The 27,065-nt window shown below is 46.8% G+C and overlaps 1 protein-coding gene across 2 annotated transcripts in view; it reads left to right on the top strand.

Annotated features, from left to right (window-relative positions):
• The first annotated feature begins 2,826 nt into the window (after nucleotides 1–2,826).
• The window catches only part of ARHGAP31 (Rho GTPase activating protein 31), a 94,612-nt gene continuing 70,373 nt past the window's right edge, over nucleotides 2,827–27,065 (top strand). For both annotated transcript variants that reach the window (XM_084616703.1, XM_084616702.1), the window contains exon 1: nucleotides 2,827–3,380. In XM_084616703.1, coding sequence (XP_084472829.1) covers nucleotides 3,281–3,380 — 100 coding nt within the window. In that variant the 5' untranslated portion in view covers nucleotides 2,827–3,280. The remainder of the gene's footprint in view (nucleotides 3,381–27,065) is intronic.

The raw sequence follows: 27,065 nt of genomic DNA, 5'->3' as shown, positions 1-27,065 counted from the left end.
ACGGCAGATTAGCAGGCAGCAGGGACTAAACTGTCTGTACCATGGGGGTTGATAGTAGACAATCATCATCAACCTTATTTTGGAGATGTCTTGATCTGGACATCCTGTAACTCTGGCAGAAGAGTCTAGCAAAGATCTTGAGAGAAGGCAGGTGGTGATACCTTTCAGAATTGGATCACTGGACATGGTGTAAGATACAGACAAATGAAACATGTTGCACATAAGTCCAGCCTTCTGCAACAGTGTCAGAGCTCCTCAGCCCCTCAAGAAGAAGCTGTTGTGTGTGGAAGGAAATGCTTCCTTTGAAGCCACCCAGATGGGCTTTCTCTTCCTAAAGAAGTCAGCCAGCAGCTGGTTTGAATGAGATTCAGAGAAACATCTGCATCCTAGTGTCTTTTTGTATGAACCAGCCACTGGACCCTTTTGAAGTTTGCCTCTCATCAGTCACAGTATATGAATTTTTGCAGCAAGATGTTGCTGTGGTGTGTGATGTGTTTGTAGCATTATGTTATAGAGCAGATCCTGATGTATTGACTCAACATCAAGGTGTTGCAAGAAGCCCAGAATAAATTCAGGATGTTTCAAATCTTCTGCAAGCCAGGCTAGCACTAAGGGAACAGAGAGGAGGCTAGTCGTGAGAGCAGGAAGTGGAAAGTCAGGAGTTCCAGATTCTGGCTCTGGAAGCACTGTGATCTCGTGGTGAGAGCAGAGGGCTGGGAATCAGGAGAGTTGAGTACCATTCTCAGCTCTGAAATTGACTTCCTGTTTGTCTGTGGAGCAGTCATTTCCTCTTTTTGTGCCTCAGTTTCTCTAGCTGTAAAATGGGAATGAGATTAATTGGGTAAGCAAAGTGAGGTCCTACACACAACTTGATGGTGTTTTTCTGTCTAACCATGTGTAACAGGATAACCTTTTAAAGCTGCAGCTGATCAGTTCTAATATTTCAGGGAATAGTCTAGGCATCAATGGGTGGAACCCTATTGATTTTGGTGACAATCTGAAGACCAGAAAAGTCTGATTTCCATTAAAATCACTAGTTGGTCACTCTGGATAAGAGATGAATCAGTGGCCTCATAGGGGATGTCTCTACACTGCAATAAAACACTCATGGCTGGCGTGTGTCAGCTCACTCAGACTTGCAGGCTCAGGCTAAATGGCTATAAAATTGCAGTGTAGACATTTAGGGTTGGGTTGGAGCCCTCCCCCTTGCAGGCTCCCAGAGCATGGGCTCCAGCCCAAGCCATGCATCTACACGGCAGTTTTATAGCCCTGTGAGCCCAAGTCCACTGACATAGGCCAGCCTCGGGTGTTTAATTTCAGTGTACAGATGCCCACAGAAGCCTGTGGGTGGGCAACAGAGTCACTTTGAATTCAGGGTGAGTACTAAGTTAGGGAAGGTGAGCCCCTCACCGCATTATGGCCAGCCCCCCACCCTCCTCAGCTGGACCCCTTGATACCCCAGTTCCAATCAGGTTTCACTCTAGCTGAACCTCTCATGACCACCCCTCTCCCCAAGCTCAGAGTCCTATTGATTTTGATAAAAATGGGGAAACTAGAAAAATCTGAATTTACTGGAAAATAGATCAAAAATTAATCAAAAATTAATTAATCCAATTAATCAAAACTGAGCAGAGTTGGTGGGGGGGCAGGCTGGGTGTACAGCTGGGCCTACATAAGCAACAAAGCCTACTGACCCTCTAGTTTACCCCCTATGTAAAGCATTTGGAGAGCCTGGGAAGATAGGTGCAACAGAAGTGCAGATTTCTTCACACAACGCAGTCAATGCATGGAACTCCTTGCCAGAGGATGTTGTGAAGGCCAAGACTATAACAAGGTTCAAAAAAGAACTAGATAAGTTCATGGAGGATAGGTCCATCAATGGCTATGAGCCAGGATGGGCAGGGATGGTGTCCCTAGCCTCTGTTTGCCAGAAGCTGGGAATGGGTGACAGGGGATGGATCACTTGATGATTGCTGTATTCTGTTCATTCTCTCTGGAGCACCTGGCTTGGCCCCGGTCAGAAAACAGGATACTGGGCTAGGTGGACCTTTGGTTTGACCAACTGTGGCCGTTCTTATGTTTTTATTATTAGCACGATTAGTTGTGAGAGAGACAAGATGGGTGAGTGAGGTCATATTTTTATTGGCCCAATAAGGGGTGCTGGAACAATTTGTATAGTGGGGGTGCTGACAGCCATTGAACCCAACTGTAAACCCTGTATATGATGAAAACCACTTCAAGCCGGGGGCTGCAGCAGCACCCCCGGTTCCAGCACCTACGCCCAACTTCTGTTGGCGAGACAGACTGCGTCTGTGCCAGGCAGCCCCGCCAACGCTGGGCTGGGGCACGGGTGGCAGTCTGAGCTGAACTCCAGGCCCCCAGCTGTGTGCTCCCCAGCCCCTGGGGAGATTTCGGTTCCTTGCCTCCAACTCCCTTCACGGGGAAGCCCCAAAGGAGCCTTTCCTGGCAATTGACTCCAAAGGGCATGAACGTAGGAGCCCAGCAGCATCTGTTTCTGCTCTCGGCGGGGGAAGGGACCCCTCCCCCGGCCCTTGCAGAGCTCTAGCACCGGCGTCTCCGGGAGGGAAGCGTCCCGGCGGGAGAGGGCTCCGGAGAGAGGAACCAGTGACCGGAGCCGGGCACTGATCGAAGCCATGTCTGGTCTCGCCTCCCCCCGGGCCTCCCCGAGGCGGAGCGCTGGTGGCCCAGGCAGCGCCCGCTCTCAGGCCGGCCCGTTATCTGTCAGGACACCCCCCCCCCCTCCAGCTCCTCTCTCCGCCTCCTCCCCGGCCAACTTCCTTCCAGCCTTTCCTGGGCTGGAGCGTCCCCGCAGCGGCGGCGGGGGAGGAAGGCGGCAGCCGGAGGAGCCAGGGCAGGAAGCGGGCTCCGCACTCCGCTCCCGGAGGCGAGAGAGCGGGGCCGCCGGCTCGCTCGGCCTCTGCCCGGGGTGCTGCGGTCCGTCCCCCTCCCGCCCCAGCTAGCGGGGCGCCGAGGAACCGGGCGGGGTTTGCTCGAGGAGCGCCTCCGCCCCGTCGTCCAGCTCCGCCGCGGGCACCGCTCCGGCGCCGCCGCCCCCGCTGATGAGAAGCCCGCCGGGCCCGGGCTGTGCGCGCCGCGGCCGCCTGCCTGCCGGGCAGCCCGGTCTCGCCCGGACCTGCCGGCGGAGCGCTGCGGCCGGAGCCCCCGTGTCCCGCCCCGGGCGCGGGGCAGGGGCGGCGGTGTGAGGGGCAGCGCGCGGGGCGGCGGCCGGAGCGGGGCGAGCCGCTGGCGGGACTAACTCATGAAGAACAAGGGAGCGAAGCCGAAGCCGAAGAGGAAGGGAGCCGCGGGCGCCTTCGGCTGTGACCTGACGGAGCACCTGGAGAGCTCGGGGCAGGATGGTAATCGCCTCTTCAGGCCCTGGGGAGGGCCGGGGCCGCGGCATGTGGGATCCCCGGGCACGGGCGGCCGCAGCGAACGGCCGGAAAGCTCGCTGCTGCCTGACCTCCTCCTGCAGGGTGGGGCGAGCCGGGCCGGGGAGACTGGGTGTGTCGGGGGAGAAGGGGCTGATCCTGCTTTCCAAGGGCTCCAGGTTGGCAAGCCAGGGTCACGCTTAGGGTCTGCTCCTTCCAGGCTCTGAATTGCCACTGAAGTCCATGGGTCAGTGCTTAACTCACCTCTAGGCTTGGCACTGTATAGCCCCGGCACCTCTGGGCTTGCCACATCCCTTATGAATGTGAAAAACTTGCTTGGGACCTGCTGCCTAATTGCTTGAGCCCGGGCAACTCTTTCATTCCAAATGAAGCATGGGGGGAGAGGGCACTCAGCACCCACACAACAGGGTCTTAAAGAGGAACCCGGAACGCCCCTCATCCCTATGTCCAGTAAGGCTCCCATCTCCTCTTTCTGTTGCTGTGCTGGGCAAGGACAGAAGGGATGAGGGAGGGACGTGTGTGGGGCTTCAGGGGGTCAGCTGAGATCATATAACCACATCCTTGCTTGGTCTCTCTCTATCCTCGCCTCTCCTTCTTCTGGGCTTTCAGATGAGCATGTGGTCAGGGCCGGCTATAGGTTTTTTGCCACCCCAAGCAAAAAATTTGCTACCCCAAGCTCAGGTGGGGCTGGGGCTCGCAGGCGGCGCTGGAAGCGGAGGGAGTGATGTCACCTTCTCCCAGCGCCTGCAGGGGCTTGACCCCCTCCCCCACCTGCTGCGCAGAGAAGCCCCAATACAAGGGGTGGCACAAGGCAGCGCAGCAGCCAGTGCGCAGATGAGGTGGCGCAGCCCCGGCTTCCCGGCAGGACTCGCCCTCTTCTCCCTAGGTAGCGGCTGTGCCCTGGCAGCTCAGCATCCTGGGGCTGGGGCTTCCCCTTCCTGCTGTGGCCGGAGGCGCGGTGCCCTCGCCCCGTCTAAGTGGCGCAGCTCCGAAAGTGCAACTGCCCCCCCCCCCAAAAGGATGGCCGGAATGCCGCCCCTGGAAATGTGCCGCCCCAGGCACGTGCTTGCTTTGCTGGTGCCTAGAGCTGGTCCTGCATGTGGTGGGTCAGACTGGGGGTGGCTGCAGTAAAGTCAGAGGGTTTTGGTTTTTAAATGACTGGTTTGGGATGAGGAAAGGAAAAGAGCTGATTTCTTAAAAGAGGGATGGGATGATGGGAGAAGCAGCTGAGACCTCAACAGATAGTCTCTGCTTGCCAAGTAGATGGGGAAAGAATAAATATGTGTCTGCCCCAGCTCCTCCATCTAAGTTAGCATAATGTTCCAGTTACTGAGTTACTTTCCCCAGATTCGGGCTACTCTGAGTGACAGAGCTCTTGCAGCAACGTCAGCTCCATGTAGGGTGGGCCTTACAATTGGGTCTTTCACTCTATGATGATTAGGATGATTAATGATGTACTTAACATGCCTGCCTTGGCAGAGAGATAGACTAGATTATGTAGTAAATCTTTTCTATCACACATGAAAGATGTGCTATATATGTGTGTGTGATATTCATATACATGTGCATGTTACATATGTGCATCTCTCTGGTTAGTGCAAAAGACAGTTTACAATGCAAATCAGCAGTAATGTTAAGTACTTACAATATCTTCTACGTATACAGTACCTTAATGCCCAATGCTCCAAACAGCAAACAAATATAACACATTTTAAAACAATGATACACGAATTATGTGTGCTAGTGAATTCCACCCATCACCCCAGCAGCCACCTCTGGTGAGGAGCTGTTTACAGCAGCTCATAGCAACGCTGCACAACAGTTTAGGATAGGAAAGAGCAAGCATATCCAGTGGAAACTGCTGAGGCAATTTAGAGGGAAAGAACAGCATTGTCCCAGGTGAAATTAGGCCAGGGCAGCGGGACTAAAAAGCAAGCGTTTATTACAAAAAATACAGTGGGTTGTTTTTTTATGACAATGAGTGGTGATGACCTTGTCTTAGGTGTCATTTGTAGGATGGTTCACAATTCAATCTACTTACATGGTCTGTCTTGAAAAGCAATGTGGGAAAATGTGGATATCCCTTTCTCGTATATAATACTGTGTTATTTTTTGAATAGTATGTCACATTGCCCAGTGCTGTATGATTCAGAAATGAAAGGCCCAATTGTTATATATTCCTTTAGAAGGATATGAGTTAGATCATAGGGTAGAAGTTAAATCAGAGGGCTAGGGGAGGATGGAAGAGACGTGGGAGCATTCATTCCTCTATTAGCAGGATCAATACTCATGAAATAAAATCTATCAGAGTGACTGTGAGGGCAATGAGGGGGCCAAATGTCACTGATGGGTTTACAAGCCTGCAGCTCTCCTCTAATTGGAACTATGGGATGAAATTCGAAGGGCTGTGAAGGCATGGAAGATAATTGTCAGTGGGACAATTTAACTATCCAAAAATCAACTGGCTGCAGGAACAAGCCAGTATCCCTGCAGGCAGGGGCTTTGTGGAGGTAATAGGAGATAACTTTCTCTCCTGTGCAGGCAGGATCCTAGAGGGTGTGAGTACGTTTTGGGGGGGAATGATGCTGGCTTTAGCTATTGCCTATTCAGAAGCAATATGGGACCGAGGTGCTGGTCCAGAGCATCTGGTAGTCAGGACATGGGGATGGAGCACTTTGATTGGTGTCCAGAAAAGACATTCTAATGTGGAACTTTGTGAAAGCAGATTTTCAAATGCACTCAGAAGGATTAATTGGAACAGCAGGCAAGGGTGTAGAAGGGACTGGAGCCAACTCAAACTGGTTCTACTTCACACAGAGTGGCTTTTTCCCAGCTTGCAAAGCTGCCTTGTACAGTGATTCCACAAGCTCTCATAAACCAGTGAGTGTTAGACCAGCTCTGTGCTTAGAAGGGAGATCTCTAAGGAACATCTGGGTGCTGCAGGATGTAGAGCTGGCAATTCTTTATGGTTTTCTTCCCTCTGGGTCAGTACATAATCATTAACTCAGCATGCTCTTCAGGGGTGCTGTGCTCATAGAATTTAAGACCAGAAGGGACCATTGTGATCAGGCAGTCTGACCTCCTGCACATCTCAGGCCACAGAGCCTTACTTATCCCACCTTGTAAAGAACGCTAACCTCTGGCTGAGTTACTGAAGTCCTCAAATAATGGGGTGCTGCTTTTCAGATGAGAGATAATACTGAGCTCCTGAATTCTTGTGGTCAATTCATTTAAGAGCCAGTGGTGTTTTTTGTAAGGGCTTTAGTCCTGATGTCCTTACCAAATTCCAATGGAGAAAATTATATTTTGCTTCAGGTATTAACTTTTCTCCTTCTATAGTTTTTTGTCCTTAATTGTTAAACAGCAACTACATTCCACCCCAGAGATGGCTGTATTTTAATGGTGGATGAGAAGATGCTTCTGTATTCCTTACCTACTATACCTAAGGCTTAATTAACAATTGCTTGTAAAGTGCTTTACAATCATAGGATGAAAGTTGGTGTAAAAGTACAAAGTAGTATTATTAAATAGGGGCAGAGAGTCAAAATATGTTAGCAGGTATAATGGATGGCTCAGGGCATTGATAATGTGATACTGTGCATTTCTCCTCTAGGATAATTCTTCAAGTCCAGCATGGATCAGCAGGGGCTGAAAGTTGTTGCTGTTTGATGTCTGGTTGGTTGCCTGTGTGCAGGGGTGGAAGTAACTTAAAGGACTTACTGGTACGCAGCGTGGCTGGGTCCTGGACAAGGTTGGGGGGAAGGCTCTTGGCCCCCAGAAGGTGCGGGGCCTCAGTCGGAATAGGCGGGGCTGGGGCCAGACTCCCCCAGGCAACCCTTCAGTGCTGCCCGGCCCATGCTGCCTGGGGTTCTGGTGGTGATTTAAAGAGCCTGGGGCTCTGGCTGCTGCTGGGAGCCACGGGCCCTTTTAAATTGCCGGGCCCTGGGACACTGCCCCTTTTGTGGGTATGGTGCTTAAAGCACTGCTGTGGCAGTGCTTGAACGTTGGCTGTGTACCAGCAGCCATTTTCTTACCGATATCCTGTACCGGCTTACTTTCACCTCTGCTTGTGTGAAATGTATTTGCTGGGTCTCAATCCGGTTCCTATTATCACCGCACTTGATCCTTCCTGCCTTCCTTGACCGTCTCAACTGAGTGGGTGGGGTGTCTGAACTCCCCTTTTACCCTTAGAGGTGATCCCTCTGGGGCAGAAATGAAGCACATTGGTTGACTGGAGGGTGACAGAGGGCGCTGTACCTTTTGTGGGGATAAACCAGTACTGCCAGTCCTAAGCATTCAATAATCATGAGTCGGCTGCCCCAAAACATGAGATTGGTTTAAAAATCATGAGATTTTCTAAAATGACAAACATGGGGCTTTTTTCTTTGCCTTCTGGTTTCTGAGCTTTTGGGGTGCACTCAGCTCACGATGTCCAGTTTTTCTCTGCAACTGGGAGAACCAGAAACTCTCTCTCTCAAGAAAAAAAACAGAAAAGCTTCAGATAACCCCCTTGTTCCAAGACTGGAGGAGCTGCTCTGTGTCCCATCTTGTCCCATTTGCAGTAGAGTTAATTCTCCTGCTGCTGTACCCTTCTGTGGTTTGTTGCACATCTGTTTCCTGCATGATGCTGTCTGATTGGGATGCAGTGACCTCAGATTTTCCCCACACCGCCCCCCACCCACTCTCTGTAGTTCCCTCAATGGCTGAAGTCCTTCGCCGATAGCACCCAGAGCTCTTTAAATGTCTTTGTTTGACTCCAGTTGTTGGTTTTGTTCTCTGGCTGAAAAAGTGGGGTTGCTTCGTTAATGGCCCTTGAAACAAATGGCCCTCTTGTGCTCAGTGGTTGAGGCTCCTTCTTTTCATGAGCAGAGGACTCTGATGTGGCTGTGAAGTGGGGCCTGCTAGCAGTGCCCTCTGGAGAGGAAAAAGGGGTCAGTGTTTTCTGGCTGCTGCCAATGTAACACTCTGCTCACCCTCCTGCAAGCCCTGAAATAGTATTGACCGTGGGGAGACAACTATGGAGTTTAGTAGTGGGGGTGCTGGGCCTGGGCCAGGGTGGGCAAGGCTTGCCCCGGTGGAGGCTGGATCGGAGCAAGGTTGGAGGAAGGCAGTCCCTGTGCTCTAGACACACTATGACGTGTTGCTCTTTGTAGCTCCTCCCCTTCACTGTGGCACAGCCCCCAGGTGGGACTTGATCACATTGTTAATCTCTAACCCCCCAGGCCTGAGAGAAGGTTATTTAGTCAGTTCATCCAGCTATCCATATACCAAGGCCAAATCCTGAAAGCCATACTCACATTTGACTCAGGCACAAATTTCCACTGAGTTCACTGGGAATTTTGTCTGAGTTAGGACTTCTGGATTTGCCCATTAATTAATAGGAAACCTTGGTAGCAGGTCTGGGGGTCGCAAGATTGTTTGCATTATGGGAAATACCAACCCTCACCACTAACTTCTCATCAGGTAGATGCAGCCTGTCCTATGCCTCAGCCATTATGGTAAGATTCAACAACAGGGCAGCTTGTATAGAAACTAGAACATGTTGAGAACGGTTAGTGCCCACCTGGCAACTGACAGATCAAGAGGAGCCCTGTGATGTTTGCACATGGGGAGGGAAACCAGGCACAGTGCTCCTACTCTCTCTGGGTTGGATTAAGACATAGGCATATTTTATATGCCTAGTGCCCAGCTGCCGGAGACAGGTGACTATGTCAGAATCACATATTTCATTTGATTTCAAGTAAATCTCCAGCCCTCCTAGTTACATAGAAAAGCTTGAAAATCTGATCCAAGTGTGAGCACTGCATCAACATCTTCCTGAGCCTGCAGACAGCCTCAGACACACAACAGGGTTTCGGAAAGCACAGACAACCAAGGCCTGTCCTCTTGATGACCCTCAAAAAGGATTTAAAATGACACATGAAAACAGGACTTCTTGTTCTGTTGTGTGGGAGTGTTTGGCTGGAGCAAGAAGCAGAAAATGACCTTGAATCTGTATGGATCGACATCCCAACAGATAAAGCTCAAGATATGATATTATTTGGTGACTGCTACAGACCATCAAATCACGCTAGAATATGTTATGTGACATTCATCCTGTTATCTATAATATGTTGGGAAAAAACCCTGTATGATCATGGGGGGCTTCAGTTTGAATGACATATGCTGGAGGTCTCATGTTGCCAGTACTAAAACGTATTTGGAATTTTTAAACTTTATAGATGACAGTTTCCTAACTCAAAACGTGTTGCAGCCAACATGGGAGAATTCTATAGTACGTCTTGTCCTAACAGAGAAAGAGGAACTGATAACACAACTAAGAATTAATGGCCTTGATCACATTAATAATGTGCAAGCAGAATAAAGTCCAGACCAGTACTATATATACTTGGTGCTTTAATAGGACCAATTTCACAAAACCGAAAACAATTATGAGCCAAATCAGCTTGGAGGAAGAATTTAAACAGAAAAGTGTGAATGATAATTGGGAATCATTTAAGAGGACTTTACTAGATGCCTCAAAAGCCACAATCCCACAATTGAGGAAGAAGGCCATGCTGGTTAAAAAACTGAATAGATTTATAGGGGAAGTGAAGGTTATCTGTAAAAAAATTAAAAAAATATATTGAACACATGGAAGAAAGGGAAAGTTGATAGTAATGAATATACATCAGAAGTTAGGGATTGTAAAAAATTGATGAGGGCAGCAAAGGGACACAAGGAAAAATCTCTGACCAACAGAGTTAAGGACAATCAGAAGGAGTTTTAAAAATATAACAGGAACAAAAAGAATCCTGAGAATGGTATTGCTTCATTACTAGATGGAAATGGTAGAATTATCAATAATAATGCATAAAAAGCAGAGGTGTTCAATACATATTTCTGTTCTGTATTTGTGGAAAAAACAGATGATGTAGTCTTATCATATGGTATGAAAACAGTCTTTCCATTCCATTAGTATCTCTGGAGGATGTTAAACAGAAGCTGCTAAAGTTAGGTGTTTTTTAAAACAGTAGGTCCAGTTAACTTGCATGTAAAAATTTTAAAAGAGCTGGCTGAGGAGCTTGCTGGACTGTTAATGATGATTTTCAGTAAGTCTTGGAGCACTGGACAGTGCTTCCAGAAGTCTGGTAGAAAGCAAATGTGCCAATTTTTAAAGCAGGTAAACGGTCTGACCTGGGTAATTATAGGCCTGTCAGTCTGACATTGATACTGGACAAGATAATGGAGCAGCTGTATAGGACTTGATTAATAAAGAATTAAAGGAGAGTAATGTAATTCATGCCAATCAACATGGGTTTATGGAAAATTATCCTGTCAAACTGACTTGATATCTTTTTTATGAGATTGGTTGATAAAGGTAATAGTGTTGACGTAATATATTTAGACTTCTGTAAGACACTTAACTTGGTACCACACAACATTTTGATTAAAAAACTAGAATTATATGAAGTTCACATTTCACATGTTAAATGGATTCAAAGCTGGCTAATTTATAGGCCTCAAAATTTAATTGTAAATGGGAAATCATCATCATGTGGGTCTGTTTCCACTGGGGACCCGCAGGGATTAGTTCTTGGCGCTACATTATTTAAACATTTTTATCAATGATCTAAAACAATAAATCATCACTGATAAAGTTTGCAGATGACACAATGATTGCGGGAATGATAAATAATGAAGAGGACAGGTAACTGGTTGAGAGTGATCTGGGTCACTTGGTAAACTGGGCGCAAGCAAACAATGTGCAATTTAGTATGGCTAAATGTAAATGTATGCATTTTGGAGAAAAGAAGGTAGACCATACTTACAGGATAGGGACTCTGTCCTGGGAAGCAGTGACTCTGAAGAGGATTTGGGGGTCATGGTGGAAAATCAACTGCTGGCCCTAGCTGAACAATGTGATGCTGTGATGAAAAGAGCTAATGAGAACTTGTGATGCATAAACAGGGGAATCTCTAGTGGGAGTAGAGGTTATTTTAGTAGTAGAGAAGTTTATATTTGGCACAAGTGTGATTGCTGCTGGAATACTATGTCTAATTCTGGTACCCACAATTTTTACAGGATTCAGAGAAGAGCCACAAGAATGATTAAAAGATTAGAAAACATGCCTTATAGTGATAGACTCAAGGAGCTTAATCTATTTAGTTTAACAAAAAGACAATTAAAAAGTGATTTAATTACAGATTGAGCATATCTACATGGAGAACAAATATTTAATAATGGGCTCTTCAATATAGCAGAGAAAGGTATAACACGGTCCAGTGGCTGGACGGTGAAGCTAGACAAATTCAGACTGGAAATAAGGTGTACATTTTTGACAGTGAGGGTAATTAGCCATTGGAACAATTTACCAGGATTATGGTGGATTCTCCATCACTAATAATTTTAAAATCAAGATTGGATGTTTGTCTAGAGGATCTGCTCTAGGAATTATTTTGGGGAAGTTCTGTGGCCTGCATTATACAGGAGGTCAGACTAAGTGATCACAATGGTCCATTCTGGCCTTGGAGTCTGTGAATGTAGGAACTCAAACTAGGCATGCAAAGGATACAAGCAAGGGATGAGGATGCGTATCTCTCCAGGACATGGGAGTGGAAATGACTCCACAATGCCATTCCCTACTTCCTCACTCCACCGACACCCATCCTTAATATCCATCACCCTGTCCTTTCCAATACCCACTTCCTCAATATGGATCTTCTTCTCAGTCTCCCCGTACACATCACCTGCTCTCACAGTACCCTTTACTCCTGGTCCCATTACTCGTCCCTCATTGCTCTCCCCAATCCCTACCATACAACCCTAAAATCTCTCCCCAGTGCCTATCATTAATCTACCAATATAAATCCTCCTCCAATAACGGTGTCTCCAGTACCCATCCTACAGTATCCACCGTCTTTCCACTCCCCGTCTCCATCACGTCCCGTACCCTCTCTGCCAAAACTAATAAAACCCTTCTAACATTCCTCCCTCAACACCCATCTCTTCACACTCACCGTTCCTATAGAAGAAGCATTAGGATGACTGCATTGAGTGAGCATTAAAACACGGCTCATTTAGTGTTAGGACCCTAATAAAAAAATACTGCAATTTTGGACCGTAATAGCTCTCCGAATGCATTGCAGTAGCACTGTTGTGCATTGTAATGTTTCAGAGCATTACTGTAGGAGATATCAACATTTTTTTAAGGAGGTAAATTAATAATAATTAAATACTAAATACTTTGCACAGAAGAAAGAAAACACAGAGCCCTAGCCAGTTCTCCAGTCACTTACTCCCGATCTTGGGACAGTATCTTGTCACCACATCAGCCATAATGACCATGTGCTAGGGAAACAGAGTTTTATGCCATTTATTTTACAGTCATACTGCTGCCCTTGCTCCGATGAGCAGGGAGACCTACCTTGCAGGCAGCATGTGATTTGCTGTAAGGAGATGGTCCAGATGGAGCCAACTTTGAAACCTGCTGTGCAGATGTGAAGCTGGCTTCTCCAGGCCATGTGGCTTTGCAGCCGCACGCATAAGCGTGCTCAAGCATATGTTTGTATGCTGTGTTATCATGCATGGATGTGTGTGTGAATCATAGAGAGAGAGAATCATAGAATATCGAGGTTGGTAGGGACCTCAGGAGGTCATCTAGTCCAACACCCTGCTCAAAGCAATTTAATAGTGAGAAGTGTAAGGTCATGCATTTAGGGATTAATAACAAGAATTTTAGTTATAAGCTAGGGACGCATCAACTAGAAGTAACGGAGGAGGAAAAGGACCTTGGAGTATTGGTTGATCATAGGATGACTATGAGCTGCCAATGTGATATGGCTGTGAAAAAAGCTAATGTCGTCTTGGGATGCATCAGGAGAGGTATTTCCAGTAGGGATAAGGAGGTTTTAGTACCGTTATATAAGGCACTGGTGAGACCTCACCTGGAATACTGTGTGCAGTTCTGGTCTCCCATGTTTAAGAAGGATGAATTCAAACTGGAACAGGTACAGAGAAGGGCTACTAGGATGATCCGAGGAATGGAAAACTTGTCTTATGAAAGGAGACTCAGGGAGCTTGGCTTGTTTAGCCTAACTAAAAGAAGGTTGAGGGGAGATATGATTGCTCTCTATAAATATATCAGAGGGATAAATACCAGAGAGGGAGAGGAATTATTTAAACTCAGTACCAATGTGGACACAAGAACAAATGGATATAAACTGGCCACTAGGAAATTTAGATTAGAAATTAGACGAAGGTTTCTAACCATCAGAGGAGTGAAGTTTTGGAATAGCCTTCCGAGGGAAGTAGTGGGGGCAAAAGATCTATCTTGCTTTAAGATTAAACTCGATAAGTTTATGGAGGAGATGGTATGATGGGATAACATGGTTTTGGTAATTAAATATTCATGGTAAATAGGCCCAATGGCCTGTGATGGGTTTTTAGATGAGGTAAGATCCAAGTTACCCGGGAAAGAATTTTCTGTAGTATCTGGCTGATGAATCTTGCCCATATGCTCAGGGTTTAGCTGATCGCCATATTTGGGGTCGGGAAGGAATTTTCCTCCAGGGCAGATTGGAAGGCCCTGGAGGTTTTTCGCCTTCCTCTGTAGCATGGGGCACGGGTCACTTGCTGGAGGATTCTCTGCTCCTTGAGGTCTTCAGACTACAATTTGAGGACTTCAATAGCACAGATATAGGTGTGAGGTCTTTTTTAGGAGTGGTGGGTGAAATTCTGTGGCCTGCATTGTGCAGGAGGTCAGACTAGATGATCATAATGGTCCCTTCTGACCTAAATATCTATGAATCTATGAAAAAAAAAAAGCAGGACCAATTTTTGCCCCAGATCCCTAAATGGCCCCCTTAAGGATTGAACTCACAACCCTGGGTTTAGCAGGCCAATGCTCAAACCACTGAGCTATCCCTCCCTCCATGTGTGTCCTTGCACACATGTATGTGCGGAATGTTTTGATGCATTGCTCTGTGTGTGCAAATGTATTTGCATGCTCATGTGAGTGTTTCTGTGCACAGGGACATATGGGTGTGATTATATACAGTAAACACCGAGGTCTGTGTAAGCTAGTTTGTGTTTGTATGTTCATAAAGATGTGTTTGTGTGCATTGGGGTCTGCCTTTTTAAGTATGTTTGTCTGCAAATGAAAGTGTGTGTACAGGGGTATGTGTTTGCCTTTATGACTGTGCAACTCGCAGGCCTATATTTGTGTGTAAGAATGCATGCACAAACCCTCACTTTTATGAAAAGTGCTGAAGAATCATTAATGCCCATGCAGAAGACATAAGAGGGCACTTCTTAAGGTCTCATTGAAAAGACCCAATGTACATCTACTGCAGAAGGATGAAAGGCTAGATTCTCCCTCCTGTGTTTTGAATGTGGAGTGCCAAGGATTTCAACCTTGAAGTTTAGACTTCTAAATCATCTCCTTACCTGGGTATCAGCTGGAGAACATATTAAAATGAATGTCACTAATATACTAATGCAAATAAATTCACTATACTATATGGAACATGTTGCAGGCTGTCGACTCGTGGTGTATATAGATGTATGTGTGTGGTTTCTCCTCAGGTTGGTGTTTCCATGGTCTTGTGGTGGGCAGAGACTGCAGGCTCTGAGAACTGGAGTCAGTTTCAAGGTGCTGTGATTTGACTCTTTGAGGAATGTATTAGTAAACTGAACCCCTCCCAGTGAGTATGGGACCAAACTTTTTTTCAAGACAATTGCTGCATAGGGAATCAAAGGTTGAATGTATGAACTATGGGGCATGTACTCATGTGTGGAGGGAGAAGAGGGATGGTATCATGGAGCACCTGGGTCTGCATAGGTGAAGGGGGTGCTTCTGTAGATTCCTACATAGATGTAGGCAGCCACAATGGATAGTGTGTGCAAATATGTAATAATCCCAAGGTTGCTTTCTCTACACCCACTTTCACTAGCAGTGCGTCATATTGCAGGTCCCAGACATCAGCCTTTATAGCAGCACTGTGAAAGCAACAAGAAAGCAAATCTGAGCTGGGTGTTAACACTGGAAACAATGGGAGCAGAAGCCATCTGTTTGCTGTTGTTACTTTGCTATTCTTCCTTGTTTTGGATGTTGTTTGTATTACTTCCTCAGTCTGTTTGTTGGTTTCTGGGAGCTGGGTTTTCATATCCCTGTAGCTTGGTTGAAGATTTGTGTTGCAAGCACAGCTCTCCCTGCTTTGTATCTATATTTCCCTGGCTAACTCATGTGTGAATCACATATTCTGGGTCCAGGCTGCTTCCTGCTTTACATTTACCTCATCAACCACTGCATGAGACAGACATGTTGTTTGCATGCCTCCCTCTGTTTTGATCCTGCATTTCCCTTGCAAACAGTATGAATCACATGTTCTGGCTGCATAATTTGAACTAGGTTTTACAGAAGACACATTCTGAATTAGCAAACATTTTCTCTTTATTGGTAACAGCACATTTTATCTAGACTTGGTCGCAAACTGCTGGGGGCTGCAGTATACAGGATTTCACAGCTCCAAAAGGCACAGGGAGATATCCTTACTGGGTGAGATGCTAGCATGATACAAAGGCAACAGCTGAAGTAAAGATACTGCAGAACTCTTACCCAGATTTGACTTTTCCCAAATTTGAGTTTTTGATTTTGGAACTAGATTTTGGGTCAGGCCCCACTCTAGACTGGAGCTCTCATGATTCAGACACAGTACCAGAATGGTTAATCTGTAACCGTGGCCTTATGTATATTCTGCAATTCTACAACCACCATATTTGCTGCAGAGTATACACTGTGCCACGGATTTCTGCTTCAGTATCTTAGTTCTCATTTAAAAAAAATTGGAGTCCTCTTAATTGTAGAATCATGGGATCATAGGACTGGAAGGGACCTTGAGAGGTCATCTAGTCCAGTCCACTGCAGTCCTCATGGCAGGACTAAGTATTATCTAGACCAGGGGTGGGCAAACTTTTTGGCCCAAGTCCACATTTGGGTGGGAAAATTGCATGCAGGGCCATGAATATAGGGCTGGGGCAAGGAGTTGGGGTGCAGGAGGGAATGTGGGGTGTGGGAGGAAGGGTCTCAGGGCAAGGGGTTGGGGTGCAGGAGGGGTATGCGGTACTAGAGGGGGCTCAGGGCAGGGGGTTGGGGTGGGGGAGGGAGTGTGAGGTGTAGGAGGGGGTGCGGTGTGCACGAGGGGGCTCAGGGCAAGGGGTTGGGGTGCAGGGTACTGGAGGGGGCTCAGGGCAGGGGGTTGGGGTGCAGGAGAGGTTCTGGGTGCAGGCTCCGGCCCGGCGCCACTTACCTTGTGCGGCTCCTGGGTGGCAACGGCGTGCAGCGGGGCTAAGGCAGACTCCTTGCCTGCCCTGGCCCCGCGCCGCTCCCAGAAGTGGCCGGCACCATGTCCCTGCGGCCCCTGGGGGCGGGGGGGCTCAGAGGTCTCCGTGCACTGCTCTTGCCTGCGGGTACCGCCCCCCACAGCTGCCATTGGCTGGGAACGGGGAAATGTGGCCAATGGTAGCTTCGGGGGAGGTACCTGTAGGCGAGGGCAGCGCACAGAGCCCTCTGCCTCTCCCCCGTCCCCCAGGGGCTACAGGGATCTGGTACCGGCCACTTCTGGGAGCGGCGCGGGGCCAGGGCAGGCAAGGAGTCTGCCTTGGCCCTGCAGCGCCACAGGGGTGGCAATCCTGTGAGCTGGATCCAAAACCCTGATGGGCCGGATGTGGCCCGCGTGCCGTAGTTTGCCCACCCGTGATCTAGACCATCCCGGACAGGTGTTTATCTAACCTGTTCTTAAAAATCTCCAATGTTGGTAATTTCACAACCTCCCTAGGCAATTTATTACATTGCTTATCCACCCTGACAGTTGGGAAGTTTTTCCTAATATCTGCCCTTAACCACCCTTGCTGCAATTTAAGCCCATTGCTTCTTGTCCTATCCTCAGAGATTAAGAAAAACAATTTTTCTCCCTCCTCCTTGTAACAGCCTTTTATGTACTTGAAACTGTTATCATGCCCCCTCTCAGTCCTCTCTTCTCCAGATTAATTGTGAAGTAAAATTTGAGACTATGAGCTGAGGGTGAGTGATGCAGTGATGTCTGTCTGAGTCAGCAGCCATCCTGAAACAATACCTTTAACAGAGTGAACTGCTTGATTCATCTTCTTTGGGATGTTGACTCAGAATCCTAAAGATGATAACATAAATGTAAACATTGCAATTGGTGCATTGCTGATCATATGGGAGACACATCCAGCTAACATGCCTGTCCTACAATCCCAAACAGCTTCCCAGGCTTTCCCAGTGCCAAAAACCCCAATTGTCCTCAATCCTGCTCCTCAAATCCTTCAGCTTCTCCCTTAACAACTTCTGCAGTCCAGTTATATATTGTCAACACAAACATCTACAACAGTCAAAGACTGACATGGACTGCACAGAGGACATTGTAGCACAAATTGAATTTAGTGTCAAATTAAATAATACAGAGGTTACTGTACTGATTGCAGAGGGGAGTTGGGCACCCATGCCTCAATAATAATAATTGGGTGTGTGGAAGGGAAATAAAATCATAGGTGGAGAAAACACCCTTGACTTTAGTAGGAGCCCAACCTCTTTCCTCCCCCTACTACCAACAGCTAATGCTGTGTGCCTCAGCATCAATGCAGAAGCTCCAAACAGTGCCCCTGTCTAGGCACACATATAGGCAGGGCAGAGACAGTAACACAAGTAGCTTAGTGTTTAGTATTATTGAGTGAACATGTGAGACAATTCCTATTATAAATTAGCCTCAAGTTTGTTTAAAACTCAGGCCAGGGTCGGACTTTGAGTCTGTAACTAAACAAGAAGGGAGGGGAATTTGGTATTTGGTTATGACAGCTTCAGATCACACTAGTGCTGAGAGTCCTTTAAGGTACTGTGGTTAGATCCTCTGTGTCGTAGTTAGTTCTGCAGTCCCACTGCTGCTGAGCTTGAACAACGAACAAATGGGTGCTTTATTAACACACAGATTTCATAATAGGTCACACACGTCTATGCAGGATCTTTGTCTAAATAAAAGCATACAAATAAAATTCTGGGGCAGCAATGTATGGTGCCTGCAGTGGCCTCCCTCCCCTGATGATTCTTGGTCGGCACACGCCGCTGTAAAGCGATCCCATGTGCACCAGCACCTGACACATGCCCAGACTCTTTCACAGAGGCTTTGTTGCATGCCCCTCCCTGGAGTGGGGAACAGGCAAGAGGATGGGGAATGCATGTCCTGCTGCCAGATTCTCAGCTGCCTGCTGCTACTCTTGGAATTCTGCTCTAGCAGCTGAGCAGGGTTGCAGCTATTCATCTTCTGCTCCTGTTCCTTCCATGTTTAGAGCTTGACTAACTGAATGCCTTCAGAGATGCTAATATCCCACATGCTCCCCAAGCCCAGGAGCAGCTCAAAGACTTATCATTTGGAACAGGAGGCTATGTCTGTTTCTACAATTATAGAACCGTTTAAAAAAATCAAACCAACCTACATCTTAGGCCATGGGTGGGCAAATTTTTTGGCCTGAGGGCCACATCGAGGTTCTGAAACTGTATGGAGGGCCAGGTAGGGAAGGCTGTGCCTCCTCAAACAACCTGTCCCCTATCCGCCCCCTCCCACTTCCCGCCCCTTAACTGCCCCCTCAGAACCTCTGATCCATCCCAACCGCCCCCTGCTCCCTGTCCCCTGACTGCCCCCCCAGGATCCCACTTCCCGCCCCCCTGCTCCCCGCCCCCTTACCATGCCGCTCAGAGCAGCATGTCTGGCAGCTGTGCTGCCCGGCCGCAGCCAGCCATGCCGCTGTGCTGCCCGGCAGGAGCTTGCAGGTACGCCGCCCAGAGTGCTGGTGACACGGCGAGCTGAGGCTGCAGGGAGGGGGGACAGCAGGGGAGGGTCTGGGGGCTAGCCTTCCCGGCTGGGAGCTCAAGGACCGGGCAGGACAGTTCTGCGGACTGGATGTGGCCCATGGGCCATAGTTTGCCCACCTCTGTCTTAGGCCCTACTTTACATTCTCCCAGTTATAGCTGGGTTGGGACATGGTTTGTGAGACAGCTAAAGGTTGTCGTGTTGTGTGTCTCTGAAACTGGGTCAAACTGGGTCAAAAACCTGGATGGTCCAAATGGGCAGAGGACAGTCATGTTGTAATTGGGTCCCTTGACTTATTTCTAATTTTAGTAAAGGCAGGCAATTAGACATAAGCCCCAACCAAACTCTCAGATCCAATCCTTATTTAAAAAAATACCACTGTGATTGCCGCAAACACTGCAGTATCTGTACTGTATATTGTTTGGAATTGATACTGTAGTACTTCGGGTTTTTTTTAATAAGGTCATCTTCAAACCCTAAGATGAGTTCCAGATCAGAATTGAGGAAATGGCCCCTGTCTTTATAATGGGCTAAATCAAAACCACTGATCTGAGCACCCCTAAAACTTAGATTGTGGATGTTTGGAAATCTGGATCCAAATTGTGAAATTTGAGCCTATCTGTATTTCAGAACAATAATGTTTCACATGTTCTGTCTCTGGCAGTGTGTGCTATTCAGTATCTTGTTGTTGGCTTGCACCAAGAGAGGCTGGCAGAGCAAGTGTGTTAAACAAGATGTTGGAGACTCTCAGAGTCTCATGTGAGGCCTGCACTGGTTTCCTTTTTGAACTTCCTCATTAGTGGGTTGCTTTGCTTATAGTAATGATGGTTAAACCTCAGAAGTTTGAGTTTTGATCAGGGAGGATGATCCTTCGTTCTGGATAACCATCCAGAACGTCTTGGGTCTGTGTTGTAATTTGAATGAAATAAACAAGCAATCAGCAGGATCAAATTGATGATAACAGCTTTGAACCATATTGCTCTTCTTTTACCTCCCTTCTCTCTCCTGTCCTGTTTGCCTCTAGTGCTCTCAAGTGGGTTAAATACCTGTCTGTCATTCTGCTGCAATAGTGAAGAAGATTAAGTGGATGTAGAGTTCTAAACATGGCAGACCTAAACCTACAGCCTTAAACTGTGCTTGAAGCACTTTCATATACACTATCCAGGATTGGAGTCTTCCAAGGAAATCTGTTGCAGGAAGTGGTGTTGATGATTCAGTAGATAGATGATGGCCTTCCTTCTCACTCAACACAGTGAATGCACCAGGATGGTGTGAGGAGGTACTGCCCTTTGTTAAAACAAAGGGCCACCTGACTGCTTGAGCACTGTTAAAAAATGCTGGTTTTCTTTTTTTCCCCAGGATAGAGAAGTTTATGGTGATTATCTGGTCAGATTATCATTTGCATATGTACTTTCTGCATCCCTCAATTCCCTTTCTACAGTTTCAGTTGGATCCATGATTTGTCTTCATTCCCTGTCCTGAGCTGTTGTATAGTGTTTCTGTACTCTGTTAAACAGCAGCCGCATCCCAGCCTAGAAGGGAAATAATAATGGTTCCCTGTGTCTGATTTTAGTGCATCTTTTATTATAGAGATTAAATTTTTGTAAGGTGGTGGAATGATTTAGCAGAAGAAAATACAGTTGCAGTCAATCAGCAGGGTCTCTTCCTTAAGGGAAGAAAATTAAGTGACCATAGATAAGCAAAGAGAAAACTGTTCCACGTTTGGGATTCAGCTCGGAATTGTGACCTTGATTGTGGCACCCAGCCTCCCCAAAGGCACCCTGTCCCTTTGGCCTCCCTGGGTTATACCCCACCTGTTAAAACCCTGTGCCAGAGATGGGGTAAATTGAGGTTAACCCCTTGTTCATGGGGGGTCCTGCCCTCTTCCAGAGCCTCACTGTAGAACATAAAAAGGGATGCCACTCACAACCCAGGGGAGACAAATAGCGTCCTTGATGCCCTGCACGGTGCTTTAAGAAAGTCCCTTTAGCTGCTTTGTGCCTCAGTTTCCCCACCTGTTAAATGAGGCTGCTAATCTTTGGCCATCCCTCTATGCAAGGATCATGTCTACCAAGGGGGTTCACTTGTGAGTTTTTAAGTGGCTGAGGAGCCTAGTTCGTGCCCTGCAGGTTTTCCCACAGAAGTGACAGGTGTAATTTTGGAGGAAATCTAGTTGTTGGCTGGACTGTTGTGCCCTTTCTTTCCTCCCTTGTCGCTTCTCTGTTTCCTGAGCACGTCTGTTCTCCTCCAAGTGAGCTGTGGCTTGGTGTATGGGTGGCGCCACTGTGTTCTGTTCTGCGCCGAGTCCTCCCAGTTTGTTGGGTTGATGCCTCCCGTTTTAAGGTGTACTTTCAGTATGTCTTTAAAGCGCTTCCACTGCCCTCCGTGAGCCCTGTTTCCCTGACTTAACCGAGATAAAAGTACTTGCTTCAGGAGGCAAGTGTCGGGCATATGTGCACAGTGGCCAGCCCAGCAGAGTTGGTGTTTCCTGACCTGCACTTCTATACTGCTGATGTTGGCTGCAGAGAGAATGCTGATGCTAGTGCGTCAGTCTTCCCAGCTGATCCTGAGAATCCTCCTGAGGCAGTGCTGCTGGAACCACTCCAGCCATTTGAGATGTCGTCGGTAGGTTACCCAGGTCTCACACCCATAGAGAAGGGTGGGGATGACAACTGCCTTGTAAACCAAGATCTTGGTGCCTGTTTGCAGATCCCTATAATTGAAGACTATTGGCACAGCGGATCCTGTATTCAATTTCTGTGTCAATGATGGCTGTTTGCGAGAGGTGGCTGCCAAGGTATGGAAAATGGTCCACATTTTCCAGGGGTTCTCCACTGATGGTGTTTTGTGGAGTACAAATTGTAGTTTGTGCAGATGAGGGTTGGTAAACTACCTTGGTTTTCCCAATGTTGAGAGAGAGACCCAGGCTGCGATAGGCACCTGAAAAAAGGTTTAGGATATTTTGCAGGTCGGTCTCGGTGTGTGCAAGAATGACTCCGTCATCTGCATACTGAAGGATCAGTGATGTTAATTAGATTTTGTTTGGAGATGTCGGAAATTGAGGAGTTGACCATCCATGATAGTACTGGCCTATTGTCCCTCACAGAAAGGGGCAAGTGGAGCTTGCAAAGCTGAATTAGTTCCTCTTCATTAAGCACTTTGAGATTCTAGCGGGTGGGGGTGCTGGAGAAGGCAAAGAGTTATTTATATCATACTGCAAACCCCAGAAATCAAATGGCAAGTGCAGCAGCAGATGCTGCAGGATTCCAGGCTGCTTTGGGCCTTACTTGGGAGTTCAGAACCCTTGCTTTCTCATGGGAACAAGGCTGTGGAAGAATCCCACACCCAAACCCAAGGCAGGCTATGTGTTACATGTAGGGCTCAAATATTAAACATTAAGAAGGGGGCTCCTCCTCTTCTCCTCCCCTCCCCCAGTGTCATTAAGCATCCTGCTTACACATAAACCTTCTGTTTATTATCTGGGAAGGGAAGGGGTAAGGGCTATCTCTGACTGACTGACTGACTCCCTCCTTCCTCTGGCTGTTTGCACGTTAATTAGCTCATCTGTACGAGACAAGCTTGCAGCCCTACAGAGATGTGATTCAGTGACCGAACAATGTCCAATTATCCCAGCTCAGGGAGCGAGAGGCAGGCTGCTGGCACGTGGATGTCACAACCCCAGCCAGATGGTTCCTTGAACTTACTTGGCTAGGGCCAGTAACACTGCTTGGGGAATTTGAGACGTGTCAGCAGTTTCAGCCGAGCACTTTTCCGAACTACCAGCAACATAGTTGTCTGAAATATTAGGAATGACTTCGCTCCCACCAAGAGCCCATTGAGGAATGCACAGAATGGAAGAAGCTGCTGATGACTTGAATGCTCAGCGGCATAAAAATTCATATGTGAAATGAGTCTTTGGAGTCTCAAGTTGTTTTCTTTTTCTGTGGGCAGTTTAATAATGTGGTGCAGACATAGTACAGTAATAACACCTTAGCTTTCTGAAGGACCTTTCATCTGAAAATGCTTCATCCATCTATCAGTCTATTAATCTATCTAAAATACAGAAGCAATCGGAGGGAGTATAGGCCTGTAAATAGGGCACTGCAATAGGTTCAGGATTCTACTTCAGGGTTGCTGTTGACTTACTGTGTGACTTTGAGCAAGTCACTTCCCTGCTCTGTGCCTCAGTTTCCCCATTTGAAAAATGGGAGTAATGATACTAACCCATCTTTCTGAAGAGCTATGGGTGAAAGTGCTCTGTGTGGACTCATTATTATTGTTACACGGTTTGAAGGGTCTTGGATCTCATGAATTACTTCACCTATTACTGAAATGCAGTCACCTTAGGGAACATAGGAACTGTCTTTCTGGATCAGACCGTGGTCCATCTGGTCCAGTATCCTCTGGCTGACAGTGGCCAGCACCAGCTGCTCCAGACGGAGGTGCCAGGAATGGCAGAGTGGACAGTTATGGGATAATATGCCTGTAAGGGAAGTGCCTTCCTGCCCCCGGTGGGATAGTGGTTAGCTTATGCACTGAAGGATGAGGTTTTATATCTTGAAGAGAACATGGTAGCTCTTTAATAGTACCTAGCAACACTGCCCAACACCTTAGGACAGGAAAGAAAAAAAAATAGTGTCTAAATGAAAGAGCAAAAGGGATAACCTGAACAGGGATTTGGCCAGGGCTCTGGCTTTAACCCTGATATTCTGGCAAAGAGTGCTAAGAGAGCTTTGGAGACCAGAACCTCCATTTTGCAGCCATTCTAAAAGACAGCACCTTCAGCAGTCCAGCCTTTCCTGAGCCCATGCTTGGATATTAGTGCTACTGACTCATAGGAAAGACTGCCACCACCACCTAGGTTTATCCTGAAGATCTCTTATCCAAATACTAGCTACGTCCTACCCTAATTAATTTGTCACAGCTGATATCACAGCCAGGGGAGCAGCTGGCTAAAGAAATGGCTGAAAGGAGCAGAGTGTGTATGAGAGATGAAAAAATCCTGTGGTGGAGCAGAATGGAGGGAAAGAATGGGGAAATGAAAGAGAGGTGAAGGTGGCAGAGAGAAACTGTGTGAGGAATCTGCAAGCCAAATAATGGTGCTGAATGAGAGCGGATGGCCGTGGGGAAGGCATGGAGGGAGAACTGAAGAGTGACATGCAGTGGTAGAAGACAAAGAACTGTCCTGCCATAGGCAGGAGAATAAGGGCAGGTGCAAAACTTTCTGAACAAGACTTAAAGTCATGGCAGATTTAGTGCTAGGGGTAGAGCCAATGGAAAGACTCTTCTGTTTAGGTAGGTACAAGACAATTACACTGCCAGCAACAGATGTAGTGCTCAGGAGAGGCAACAGAAAGAGAGAGAGAGAATATAATATAGAAGTGCAAAGAATTCTTTTTATTATCCTAATCCCCTATTTCCAGACACCGAAAAACATTGACCTTTTTCGGTGAAATTGCTCCTGGTTGTTTTCAGTCTAAGAAACAAATCTTGTTTTGGAAAGTTTGAGAAAATGCCATTCAGCTGTTTTCTGTGTGACTGGAACATGAGCAATCAAGCTTTTCACCAGTTAAAGAAATTTGCCCACTGTTCTTTTAATGCCTGGATAATTAAAAAACAAAAACAAAATACCAAGCTTCATTCTCAGAACAACGCCAAATTCGATGTGTCCATGGAGTGCTCCGTGATCACCAGGTATTGTGCTTCACTTGAAGAAATTTGACGTTGAAGTAAAGTCATAGACATTTAAAAGTTGCCTTCTGAGAGTGCATCAGCTTCCTTAATTCTGGAAGCATGCACCATGGTACAAAGATCTGAAAGTGCTCACATTTCATAGTCTCCTAGAAATGAGAAGGATAGTTGATTTACCATGCAACAAGCCATCAAAATGTAAGGAAGTTTGATTAAACATGAGCTCAACACTCTTTTCCTGCAACAACTCTCCTTATATTGCAACTTCTGATTTCTGCTGTATAATTAACGTCTTAAAGCCAATGGCACAGCAAACTCTACTTGCAGGACAAGTCATTTGAGGATCTATCTAGAAGAGACACAAAGGAAGCAGGGCCCAGAAAAACCAAGCATTTGGCATTGGAATGTTGAGAACCCCAGTGTTGTAGACTACATGGGGATTTTCTTTTGTTCTTCATGCCCTCTTCTTTCTTGTTCTCTACTCCCTCCTTCCTAGTTCCTTCCCTTGTTCTTTATTCCCAGCAGCTACCCAGTTCCCTCTCCCCGCCCTGAATCACTGGGCAGATGGGCTCTTCATCAGGGAGAGATTTAGTAGCACTACTGGAAATGGTGTAAAAATGGGGATTTAATCAGGGTGCTTGCAGCGGACACTATTGGCCAGGGGGTTCTCAGAATTCAGAACACAGAACAGTTGCTTCTTTCATAGACTGCTGTGGAATAAGCACAGATCTGTTCCCCCCAGGGCGTTTTCGTGCAGCAGCAGTCTCTGTGAAATAGAACTTTGCTGGGAACACATTTCCTTTAGTGACCCCAGGTACCAGCATGCCCATATGAGAGCCTCTTTATTTAAGGCCTGCATTGGGTTGTCCTCTTCATGTCAGCTGTGAACAGCCGTGTCCTGGGAAGTGTTTAGAAAAGTGGCCAACCTGTCTCTTAAAGAAAAACAGCGGTGGGTAATAAAATAGTTTCCAATCCCTTGATCCAATGCAGCCAAGTCACTAATAATTATCTCCTTTAATTTTTTTTATATAGAAAAGGCATCTAAATATGACATATCAAAGTAGGAAGCAGCCATATGGTCATCCTGGTCATATGAATCAAGTTGGGGAGGTAAGAGCAAAGAAAGAGAGACAGACACCAGCAGGAGATTCCAAGAGGACTTTTTAGTTCTGTGTTTTTTTTTCTCTTTTTGTTTAGTGTGCACATCCATATAGCACTAATATTTCTTACCAAAAAGGAACTGTGGGAATCTCCTGATGTTCCCTATCTCTCCAACTGCAGCCCTGAACCTTCCTGTCTTGATACATCCCATCAGTCTGTGTTTCCTGATGGATTTGGCAAACCCTGGGATTACACAGTGGCCCAATTCATCTCAAAGGACATTCTGAAACATTTTCAAGTGTTTTTAAATACAGCTTTGTAATTTCCTTGTTTAACTTTCTGACTGACTGAATTTTCTGAAGTCCTCTAAGGCAATAATGAAAATCAATGCTGCTTTCCTTCACCGGATTTTGCTGTTGCTGCTTCCAAGTTTCAATGCAGGTGCAGAGGGGTGAGTGGGTGCCTGTTGCCCTCTGATTATTAGGATCATGGCTGTACTGTTCCCTGAGTTCTTGTTTTCCAATCCTCCATTTTAAAGCCATCTATAAAAATTACCATCAGGAGTGCCCATGCTATTGTGTGAAAGGGGCGTTAGGTCACACAAGCGCTACTAAGGTGGCCAATCAAAATGTATGAAACTTCCATAACAAAGTCTGAAAGTAGGGGAAACCTGCCTGGATTTAGGTTTTGTTATGAACTAAACCTGGGGCTTGGTTTGCAAACCCTTTGGCCAAATCTAGAGCATTTTTGAGGCAAACTTTGGTGGCATTTTGGGTTTAAGCTGGGCCATATGAGTAGAAACCAGGTGAAACTTGAGACTCTCGGCTGAGTTTTGCTGTCAGTTTGTGGCTTTGTGAAGAAAAACTGGAAATAAAAGATTTTTGTGACCTAAAACCGCTATCTCACCCAGTCCCAGTGGCTGCCTGAAATATATTTGCCCTGTGGAACAGTATAATTATATCATGGCTTGACACTGCATCATGATATTGCAGCA

Source organism: Lepidochelys olivacea (assembly GCF_965140295.1).
Source record: "Lepidochelys olivacea isolate rLepOli2 genome assembly, chromosome: 1".
NCBI lineage: Eukaryota > Metazoa > Chordata > Testudines > Cheloniidae > Lepidochelys > Lepidochelys olivacea.
This window is presented reverse-complemented; position numbering and strand designations above follow the sequence as displayed.